This window comes from Triticum dicoccoides, chromosome 1A (assembly GCF_002162155.2).
Source record: "Triticum dicoccoides isolate Atlit2015 ecotype Zavitan chromosome 1A, WEW_v2.0, whole genome shotgun sequence".
Lineage (NCBI taxonomy): Eukaryota > Viridiplantae > Streptophyta > Magnoliopsida > Poales > Poaceae > Triticum > Triticum dicoccoides.
Genome location: NC_041380.1, coordinates 414798047 through 414810457, shown reverse-complemented (window position 1 = coordinate 414810457; position 12411 = coordinate 414798047). Strand labels below are relative to the sequence as shown.

The 12411-nt window shown below is 40.4% G+C and overlaps 1 protein-coding gene across 1 annotated transcript in view; it reads left to right on the top strand.

Annotated features, from left to right (window-relative positions):
* LOC119296284 (beta-glucosidase 22-like) overlaps window positions 1–888 on the top strand; it is a 16709-nt gene extending 15821 nt beyond the window's left edge. The window contains exon 13 of the mRNA XM_037574714.1: window positions 757–888. Coding sequence (XP_037430611.1) covers window positions 757–888 — 132 coding nt within the window. The remainder of the gene's footprint in view (window positions 1–756) is intronic.
* The last annotated feature ends 11523 nt before the right edge of the window (window positions 889–12411 follow it).

Below are 12411 nucleotides of genomic sequence, written 5' to 3'. Positions count from 1 at the left end.
GGTGATCTCCTCCTCCCTCCTCTCCGGTGAGGTCCTCCTCCCTCCTCTCCTCCCCTCCCCTCACGGTTTGTCCTCCCTCCTCTCCGGTGAACTCCTCTCCGGCGACCACCTCCTCCTCCCCGGCGATGTAGGCGAGCTCCTCTCCGGTGACCTCCTCCTCCTCCTCCTCTTCGACGATGTAGGCGAGCTCCTCTCCGATGACCTCCTCCTCCCTCCTCTCCTGCTCACGGTCTCTCCTCAGCCCTCCTCTCCAGCGAACTCCTCTCCGGCAAAATAACGTACAAGATCCAAAAACGAGAACAAAATTTGAAAAAATATCATGCAAAAAACGAGCAAAAAGGGGGAAAAATCACGATCCAGATCCAAATTCAAAATTCAAAAATAGCAATGGCGCACGGTGGGGATTAGACGGTGCTCCACTACTATTTTCCCGCCTTCAAAATTGAGAAAAAAATCAAAAAAATTAAAAAAAAATTACCAGTGGCGCACCTATAGCAATAGTAATGGCGCACTACAAGGTGTGCCACTGTTACCTGCAATACTAATGGCGCACTAGAGGTGCGCCATTAGTATTTGTTACTAGTGGCGTGGTAATAGTGGCGCACCTATAGTGCGCCATTAATAGTCAAAATAGGTGCGCCACTAACAGCCTTTTTTCTAGTAGTGGCTAATGTTTACACCCATTAAACTTGTCCATAATCTCACAAATAAATCCCGTGGCTAGCTTAGAATCAATCCACATGCTTGCTTGTTTAGGTTAGCTTTTCTGAGCTTCTCTCGCAGAAGCTACTAAACCTGACATCTCGTACGAGCCCATCGAGCGACTGCTATGGACCCGTAGGTCCTATGGGGAACTACTCATGCATCATCATGGAGGCAACAAGGTGATCAATCCCCCCTCTGAAAGAGTACCGGCGGAGGCCTCCAGATGGCATCACGGAAGAACAGAGGCTTGCGTTGGCGATAAAATTGTTTCGGGTCTCGCTTTGGGGGTTTCACGATTTTAGGGAATTTATAGTGTTGGAATTAGGTGAGGGGGCCCTCTGAGGGGCCATCAAGCTCATAGGGTGTCCCCCCTGAGGGTGCCACCTGAGCTTGTGGCCCTCTCATAGCTCTTCTGTCCTCCCCCCGAATCTTCTAGGGCCTCTTCTTGTCCAGTAAAAATCACCATAAAGTTTCATCGTGTTTGGACTTTGTTTGGTATGATTTTTCTGCAAAACAATAAAATAGGCAAAAACATAAACTAGCACTGGGCACCGAGTTAATAGGTTAGTTCCCAAAATGATATAAAATTGCATATAAAGCATACAAGATTGATAATATAATAGCATAAAACAATAAAAAAATATAGATACGTTGGATACGTATCACTTGCTGCAAAAGGACCTCCAGTAGATCCATCCACTTTGTCTGAATACAACTGTGATACTTCATATTCCGCTCATGAGTCATTTGACTCCAACTATAAACTGTTTAAAAATCAGAATGTGAAGTATTTGGTAGATTTATTGGAACTAACTGCGGGAATGGTTCCCTGGTGAAGAAAATCTGGGTGCCCAAAAGCCTTCTAGAAAATCTTTAGGTGAATGCCGTCATGACACCACCAATAAAGAAGAAAAACCCCAGGGAAAATTCTTCACATGGACCAAAGTCGTCAAATGGTTGCACACCTACTAATGGTCGTGCTAATGCTTATGTTTCGTAGGGAAATAGTCATTGGTCTGATGAATATGTGCATTATTCTTCGAACCACTATGTTCACAAATCTTCAAAGAATTTTTCTGCATATTTATTTGAGTACTTTAACCCCCTATGAAGAGAAATCCATATTCTTCTATGCCTAAATTCTCTATTGGCGCACTTCGATACATTGCTTCTCAGTCACCCCTACAAATGTGGATGGTTAAGAAGAAGAACTAATTTCTTCTGCAGGGTCAGGTCTCCAGACTAAATTCAACGTCTGATGAAATTGTTGGAGACCTAAGAAATGCTTGTTGGGACACAAGCTAATCATGATGAAATGAACTTTTCATTTCTGACGTCCTATATGCTACTGAAATTACTATCACTTGATGAAATTCTCTCTGACGGATTTGATTGTCATATTCTTCGCTTTGAAGTATATGAGTTCGTAAGTCAGACTAATGCTTCTGCAAGAAGACTCACCCAAATCCAATGAATGCATAATGGACAGTGGTTGCATGAATCATATGACTGGTGTTAGGAATTTACTCACTGATGCTTCCGTCACTCTGTCTCATCGGAAGCATATCACATATGCTGGCAAAGTGAAAAGCAAGGAATTGGGTCTAGGTAAGGTTGCTATCTCAAAGGATCGACACATGGATAAAGTGATGCTTGTTGAATCCCTTGGATACAACCTCATGTCTGTTTCAATGTTTTGTCATCTTGATATGATTTTCATCTTTGGAAAATTTCGATGCATTGTGCTGCTAGACTAACAAATCCAAAGTCTTCGAAGGTTTTTGAAGTGGTGACTTGTATATTCTAGATTTCACTGCAGGTCCACAGCCTGCCATATGTTTATTCGCAAAAGCTTCAGAATGTTGGCTATGGCATCCATGACTTCGACATGCTGGCATGAGGAATTTAAGCACTCTTGTCAAGAAAAAGCAGACATCGGTTTCACAAACTTGGACCGGAGATGGCCTGTGCTGGTGTTCCCCCAGGATGATGAGTGGCTTCTCTCCGGAGAGCCAATTCACATGCTAGCCTCGCCACTCAGGTTTTCATTGCATGTCCACATTGGACCACTAGCCTATCTCCCCAGGGAGACATATGGGTGCCACCAAGTTTTTCCTCGCGGTCAACATACCCCGATCAGTCGGGAAGCACCTAGTCTAGAATCTGTTGAAGTTTTATTCAAATCGTAATTAACTAAAACTTGATGATAGGCACCAAGTGCCCCCACAGTGCTCGGGCCAAATCAAGCTTTTACTAAACTCGTTCTATTAAACCTCAACTAGTTCGGGGGCTAAACCTATAGGCGTGCCGCCAGTCGCCATGTTCCTTCTCAGCTTTCTACTTTTTTCACAAAATATGCTCAATACCTAACACTCACTCTTTGTCTCCAACTCGGTCCCAACCCGATCATCTCGTTTGCAAGAGCAAAAGCTAATGGTCAATGTAAGAAGTACTACTGGAACGATTACTCCCTAGAGTGTGCAGATTTTTTTCTGCAGTCGACAGTTTCAAGGCCAAAATCAATCATTGTGACGAGTGCATGAAGATCCATCCAATCAACTCAATTTCAGACTAAAATTTATTTACCGTGCCGACTACACGAAGATTCACCTGATTCACCCAGTTCTAGGTTGAACTCATTTACCGTGCCAAGCGCACAAAGATCCATCAGATTGACTCAGCTCCAGATTGTAGTGGTTTACCATGTCGAGCGCATGAAGATCCATTCCGAATGCACAAAGATCCACCACAGTTCCAAGCTGAAGTTGTTAACTGTGTCGAGTGCACGTGGGTTCATCTGTTTAATCTAGTTCCACACCAGAAGATTTAAGCCCTGTGCCAGACTCATCTAGTCCAACAAAGGATCGGGGACTACACCTAGCGGGTGCACTCAGCGTGCCCCCACTGGAAAAGAAATAAAAAAGAACCATTCTGCTTGGTCAAGTCCAACAACAACATTCAAGTACAAAAAATCTTACAGACTCCAACCGACTATGAGCAATCGGTCAGAGTCTTGGGGGCTAGACCCTATGGTTGCGCTAATCATGCACCAATAGAACAAAATTTTGAGTATCTTCACTCAAGCAAACGCTTTGTTGCCCAGGCGCAAAGAAATTCCAAGTAATCTGTTACTCAATGCAGGACCAGCTCCAAATCACTAAACAAAATTGGTGAAGGGGGAGTTCCACGCTCCTTCGTGGACCCATTTTGAGCCTTCTTCTAGGACTAACAGCGTGAAACTCATAAGTTTGGATCTAGAATCGACTCGTATTAAAGTTCCTCTGGCATAAGAACGGCATCTCTCCAAGAGAGCAGCCCATGCGTCAATATTGTTTCCCAGATGTAATGATACAACCATACTCAGATCACTAGTCAGCCTCCTCCGTGAGGTGATTGAGTGCCACCAAGTCTCCCCTTGAGGCCACTTACCCCCACTCAGTCAGGAAGCGTAGTTCCATAATCCATTGAGATTTTGTTCAAACCTTGGTTGTTTGAAAGCACGATGACGGATACCGAGTATTTCCGTAATTGATGACCCACAAGTATAGGGGATCAATTGTAGTCCTTTCGATAAGTAAGAATGTCGAACCCAACGAGGCGCAGAAGGAAATCACAAGTGGTTTTCAGCAAGGTATTTTCTACAAGCACTAAAATAGTCGGTAACAGGTAGTTTGATAGCAAGATAATTTGTAACGACAAGTAACGGTAACGGTAAATAAAGTGTAGTGATGTCGCTTGAAGCGTCCCCAAAGAGGAAGGGATGATGAAGCACAACGGCGGTAGGTATTTCCCTCAGATATGAAACCAAGGTTATCGAACCAGTAGTGGAACCAAGCAACAAAGCGTAAACAACCCCTGCACACAGATAACAAATCCTTGCAACCCGATGTGTTAAAAGGGTTGTCAATCCCTTTCGGGTAACGGTGCCAGAAATTGGTGCGTGACAGGAAAAAGGTTATAAATATTGATAGATCGAACGTCAAATAAAATAAATTGCAAAAAGGTATTTTTGGGTTTTTAGATTAATAGATCTGAAAATAAAAGCAAATAAAAATAGATCGCAAAGGCAAATAATATGAGAAAGAAGACCCGGGGGCCATAGGTTTCACTAGTGGCTTCTCTCGAGAAAAATAGCAAAGCGGTAGGTGAACAAATTACTATTGGGCAATTGATAGAACTTCAAATAATTATGACGATATCCAGGCAATGATCATTATATAGGCATCATGTCCAAGATTAGTAGATTAACTCCTGCCTGCATCTACTACTATTACTCCACACATCGACCGCTATCCAGCATGCATCTAGTGTATTAAGTTCATGGAGAAATGGAGTAATGCAATAAGAACGATGACATGATGTAGACAAGATCTATATATGTAGAGATAGACCCCCATCGTTTTATCCTTAGTAGCAACGATACATACGTGTCGGTGCCCCTTCTATGACTGGGATCAAGCACCGTAAGATCGAACCCACTACAAAGCACCTCTTCCCATTGCAAGATAAATAGATCAAGTTGGCCAAACAAAACCCAAATATCAGAGAAGAAATACGAGCCTATAAGAAATCATGCATAAAAGAGATCAAAGAAACTCAAATACTTTCATGGATATAAAAAGATAGATCTGATCATAAACTCGAAGTTCATCAGATCCCAACAAACACACGGCAAAAGAGTTACATCATATGGATCTCCAAGAGACCATTGTATTGAGAATAAAGAGAGAGAGATGAAGCCATCTAGCTACTAACTACGGACCTGAAGGTCTACAAAGAACTACTCACGCATCATCGGAGAGGCACCAATGGAGGTGGTGAACCCCATCCGAGATGGTATCTAGATTGGATCTGGTGGTTCTGGACTCTGCGGCGGCTGGATGAATATTTCATCGACTCCCCTAGGGTTCTGGAAATATTGAGGTATTTATAGAGCAAAGAGGCGGTCCGAGGGGGGCACCCGAGGTGGGCACAACCCACCAGGACGTTCCCTGGTGGGTTGTTCCCTCCTCGGGACTTCCCCTAGGTGCAACCAGGGGCCAACATGTTCCTTCTGGTCTATAAAAAATCTCTGTAAAGTTTCGTGGCATTTGGACTCCGTCTGATATTGATTTTCTGCGATGTAAAAACACGAAAAAAACAGGAACTGGCACTTGGCACTATGTCAATAGGTTAGTACCAAAAAATGATATAAAATGACTATAAAATGATTATAAAACATCCAAGATTGATAATATAACAACGTGGAACAATAAAAAATTATAGATATGTTGGAGATGTATCAGCATCCCCAAGCTTAACTCCTACTCGTCCTCGAGTAGGTAAGTGATAAAAAACAGAATTTCTGATGTGGAATGCTGCCTATCATGTCATATCATATTCTTTTCTTTATAGCATGGACAATTGGACTTTTAGTTGTTCAAAGCAATGGTCTAGTTTTTACATGATAATTTAGATACTCAAGCATATCAACAAGCAACCATGTCTTTCAAAATATTAATGCTAAAATAAGCTATCCCTAGCCCATCATACTCAAACATTGATCCATTCATGAAACACGCTCGAATATTAGCTACACCCAATACTTAAGTATGATCATATTGACTCCTAGTTGGTGCTTTTATAAGAGAAGATGGAGACTCAAATTCAAAAATGAAAATTGTATAAAGTAAAGGAAAGTCCCTTCGGAGAGGGAAGTAGGGATTTGTAGAGGTGCCAGAGCTCAAAGAGAAAAACTTAGAGATAAAAACATTTTGAGAGGTGTATCCATCCCACCAATGAAAACGACTTAGAGTTCCCAATACTCTCCATGCATAGATATATCATAGGCGGTTCCCAAACAGAAAATAAAGTTTATTCCTTTTTCCACCATAACTTTCACTTTCCATGGCTAACCATATCCACGGGTGCCCTCCATACCAACACTTTCCAAAGAATTTATTATTTAACAACATAAATTAAATTCATTTTTTTGCATTTCGAGACTGGGCATCCCTAATACCGTTGCCTTACTCTCGTGCAATGACAAGTGAAAAAACACTCGTCTTGAGAATAACACATCTAGCATGGAAAATATTAGCCACCCATCACCGCTCTGCGAGCGAAATGAACACACAAAAGAGAAGTTTATTTTCAAAATTAGAGATGGCACATGAAAATTTTCTTAGAACGGCAAAATAATACCGCATATAGGTAGATATAGTGGACTCATGTGGCAAAACTGGGTTAAAGGTTTTTGGATGCACAAGTAGTGATCATACTTAGTGCAAAATGAAGGCTAGCAAAAGATTGGGAAGCGGCCAACTAAGAAACGAATAACACCGAATAATGCACCACAAGTAGGATATAATTTCATTGCATGACTATGGACTTTTGTACTTGCATAGGGAATCACAAATCTTAGCACCAATATTCTTACTAAAGCATAATTACTCATCAAGATAACTCACATATCACATCATCATATCTCAAAACTATTACTAAGAATCAAGTTTATTTTGTCCAATGATCTTCATGAAAGTTTTTATTATATCCTTCTTAGATATCTATCACTTTGGGACTAATTTTCATGTGCTGCTTTTGACAAGCTCCAACAAATATAAGTGAAGATCATGAGCATAATATATTTTTCTTTCTCTCAAATTAATTTAAGTGAAGCAAGAGAGAATTTCTTGAAAATTTTACTAACTCTCAAATAAATCTAAGTGAAGCAAGAGAGCATTTCTTCAAAAAATACTAAAGCACACCATGCTCAAATGGATATAAGTGAAGCACTAGAGCAAGTCCATTGCTAAAAAAAATTAAGTGAAGCATAGAGAGCAACTCTAACAAGTCATGACATAATTTTGGCTCTCTCAAATAGGTGTGTCCAGCAAGGATTGATGACTTAAAACACAAAATAAAACAAGAAAAGACTCATATCATACAAGACGCTCCAAGCAAAACACATATCATGTGACGAATAAAAATATAGTTTTAAGTAAAATACCGATGGTCGTTGGAAGAAAGCGGGGATGCCACTCGGGGGCATCCCCAAGCTTAGTTGGTTGCTCAATTTTGGATAATAGCTTGGGATTCCGGGACATCCCAAAGCTTAGGCTCTTCCATCCTTCCTTCATCCATCGTAGGATAACCCAAAACTTGAAAACTTCAATCACAAAAAACTCAACAAAACCTTCGTGAGATCCGTTAGTATAAGAATAATAAATCACTACTATAAGTACTGTATCAAACCAATTCATATTTTGTTCTTGTATTATATGTACCATATTCCAACTTTTCTATGGCAAAAACTCATCAAAGAAAACCATAGAGCCATCAAGAATAAGCACACAACACAAAGAAAACAGAATCTGTCAAAATAGAACAGTCGGTAGCAATCTGACTATTTCGAATACTTATGTAACTCCAAAAATTCTGAAAATTTAGGAAGACATGAGCAATTTGTATATTGATCAACTACAAGTGGAATGGGTATTTTATCGCTCCCTGGTAAAAAATGAAAATTAATTTCATGAGCGTAAAAGTTTCTGTTTTTTCAGCAAGATCAAACAACTATCACCTAAGAAGATCCTAAAGGTTTTACTTGGCACAAACACTAATTAAAACATAAAAAAAATCATAACAGTAGAATAATTGTGTTAACACTCAAAAACAGGAAGCAAAAAGCAAAAATAAAATTTATTCATTGGGTTGCCTCCCAACAAGCACTATAGTTTTATGCCCTTAGCTAGGCATAAAGCAAGGATCTAAGTTTTGTCATCCTTGGTTCGAGATCCATAAGATACCGTCATGATTGATTCATAAGGTGGCTTAATTCTAGTTCTAGGAAAGTGTTCCATACCCTTCCTCAAAGGAAATTGGAACTTAATATTGCCTTCTTTCATATCAATCACGGCACCAATAGTGCGTAAAAACGGTCGACCAAGAATAATTGGACAAGATAGATTGCAATCAATATCAAGAACAATAAAATCTATGAGCACATAATTCCTATTTTCAAGAATAAGAACATCATTAATTCTTCCCATAGGCTTTTTAATAGTAGAATCCGCCAAGTGCAAATTCAAATAACATTTTTCAAGATTAGTAAGACCAAGCACATCACATAAAGATTTCGGAATTGTAGAAACACCAGCACCCAAGTCACCCAAAGCAAACCACTCATAATTTTTTATCTTGACTTTGATAGTAGGTTCCCATTCATCATGCAATTTTCTAGGAATTGAAACTTCTAATTCCATTTTTTCTTCAAGAGCTTTCATCATAACATCAACAATATGTTTAGTAAAAGCTTTATCTTGTTCATAAGAATGGGGTGAATTTATCATGGATTGCAACAAAGAAATACAATCAATCAAAGAGCAACTATCATAATTAAAGTCTTTGTAATCCAAAAGAGTGGGCACATCACTAGCTAAAGTTTTGACCTCTCCAAACCCACTTTTATCAAAAAAATTCAAAGAATTTCACCCTCCGAAATATTGGGACGCCTTCTACCTAAAGTTGACTCTTCTCCAGTCCCTTTTTCATCAATATTAACTTTACTAAAAAGGAATCGATAGGAGAAACACCAATCGTTTTAACATCCTCATCACTTTTATCTTCTAACGAGATTGGTTTAGCAGCCATTTGATTTACTAAGGTAGCTTGTGCATTGGATATTTTTCCTAGCAAAATTTTAGCAAAAGAATACTTAGATTGGAGATTGCAGACTTCTCTACTGATATCATCAAGTTGTTTTGTAATAGCATCAAGCACAATGGAGTGCTCCTTAAGTTCTTCAATGAAATACTTATTATGCTCGAATTGTGTAGTCATATATTCCTTAGTACTTTTCTCAATTTCAAGCAAAATATTTGGCTAAGGAACATCATAATATTTTCTTTGAGGCATCATGACTACGCAAACAAGAGTGCACACAAAAATAGATCCGGCAAGAAAACTGCGAACGAAAAAGAGAGGCGAATAAAACAACAAATTTTGTGATGTGGGGGAGAGGAAAACGAGAGGCAAATGGAAAATAATGTAAATTGCAAGGAGATGAGATTTGTGATTAGGAACCTGGTATATGTTGAAGATCCTCCCCGACAATGGTGCCAGAAATTCCTTTTGATGTCGCTTGAAGCTACGTTGGTATTTCCCCAAAGAGGAAGGGATGATGCAACACAACGGCGGTAGGTATTTCCCTCAGATATGAAACCAAGGTTATCGAACCAGTAGGGGAACCAGGAAACACAACGTAAAGATCCCCTGCACACAGATAACAAATCCTCGCAACCGAACGTGTTAAAGGGGTTGTCAATCCCTTTCGGGTAACGGTGCCAGAAATTGGTGCGTGACAGGAAAAAGGTTATAAATATTGATAGATCGAACGCCAAATAAAATAAATTGCAGCAAGGTACTTTTTGGTTTTTAGATTAATAGATCTGAAAATAAAAGCAAATAAAAATATATCGCAAAGGCAAATAATATGAGAAAGAAGACCCGGGGGCCGTAGGTTTCACTAGTGGCTTCTCTCGAGAAAAATAGCAAAGCGGTGGGTGAACAAATTACTGTTGGGCAATTGATAAAACTTCAAATAATTATGACGATATCCAGGCAATGATCATTATATATGCATCACGTCCAAGATTAGTAGACTGACTCCCGCCTGCATCTACTACTATTACTCCACACATCGACCACTATCCAGCATGCATCTAGTGTATTAAGTTCATGGAGAAACGGAGTAATGCAATAAGAACGATGACATGATGTAGACAAGATCTATCTATGTAGAGATAGACCCCATCGTTTTATCCTTAGTAGCAGCGATACATACGTGTCAGTTCCCCTTCTGTGACTGGGATCAAGCACCGTAAGATCGAACCCACTACAAAGCACCTCTTCCCATTGCAAGATAAATAGATCAAGATGGCCGAACAAAACCCAAATATCAGAGAAGAAATACGAGGCTATAAGCAATCATGCATAAAAGAGATCAAAGAAACTCAAATACTATCATGGATATAAAAAGATAGATCTGATCATAAACTCGAAGTTCATCGGATCCCAAGAAACACACCGCAAAAGAGTTACATCATATGGATCTCCAAGAGACCATTGTATTGAGAATCAAGAGAGAGAGAGAGAGATGAAGCCATATAGCTACTAACTACGGACCTGAAAGCCTACAAAGAACTACTCACGCATCATCGGAAAGGCACCAATGGTGGTGGTGAACCCCATCCGAGATGGTGTCTAGATTAGATCTGGTGGTTCTGGACTCTGCGGTGGCAGAATGAATATTTCATCGACTCCCCTAGGGTTTTGGAAATATTGGGGTATTTATAGAGCAAAGAGGCGGTCCGGGGGGCGCCTGAGGTGGGCACAACCCACCAGGGCGCGCCTGGGCCTCCTGGCGCACCCTGGTGGGTTGTCCCCTCCCCGGGACTCCCCCTAGGTGCAACGAGGGCCCAACATGTTCCTTCTGGTCCATGAAAAATATCCGTAAAGTTCCGTGGCATTTGGACTCCGTCTGATATTGATTTTCTGTGATGTAAAAAACACAGAAAAATCAGGAACTGGCACTTGGCACTATGTCAATAGGTTAGTACCCAAAATGATATAAAACGACTATAAAATGATTATAAACATCCAAGATTGATAATATAACAACATGGAACAATCAAAAATTATAGATACATTCGAGACGTATCATACAACAAGGTAGCCCATTCCTTTTGTGGCAAAGGATAGGCCAAAACGGTCTCTTATAATAAGCAAAGCATTCTTGAGGGCACATGGGAATTTCATCTAGTCACTTTCATCATGTTGGTTTGATTTGCGTTCACCACTTTGATAATTTTATATGTGGGTGGACCGGTGCTTGGGTGCTGTTCTTACTTGAACAAACCTCCCACTTATGATTAACCCCCTCGCAAGCATCCGCAACTATGAGAAAAGTGTTAAGATAAAATCTAACCATAGCATTACACATTTGGATCCTAATCGGTCCCTTACGAAGTAGCGCATAAAGTAGGGTTTAAGCTTCTGTCACTCTAGCAACCTATCATCTAATAACTACTCTGCAATGCACTCCCTTAGGCCCAAAGATGGTGAAGTGCCATGTAGTCGACGTTCACATGACACCACTAAGGGAATCACAACATACATATAATCAAAATATCGAACACATATCAAGTTCACATGATTACTTGCAACATGATTTCTCCCGTGGCCTCAAAACAAAAGTAACTACCCACAACTGATAATCATACTCAATATCATAGGGGTATTAAATAGCATAGTGGATCTGAACATATAATCTCCCACCAAATAAACTATATAGTAATCAACTACAAGATGTAATCAACACTACTGGTCACCCATAGGTACCAATCTGAGGTTCCAGTACAAAGATTGAACACAAGAGATGAACTAGGGTTTGAGAGGAGATGATGATGTTGAAGATGTTGATGGAGGTTGGCCTCCCAAATATGAGAGGGTTGTTGGTGATGACGATGGCTTCGATTTCCCTCTCTGGGAGGGAAGTTCCCCCGGCGGAATCGCCTCGTTGGAGGGCAAAAGTGCTCCTGCCCAAGTTCCGCCTCGAGATGTCGCTCTCAGTCCCCAAAGTCCCCTTGTTTTTTCTAGGTAAAAATGACTTATATACTAGAAGATGGGCACCGGAGGTGGGCTGGGCTGGCCACAACCCACCAGGGC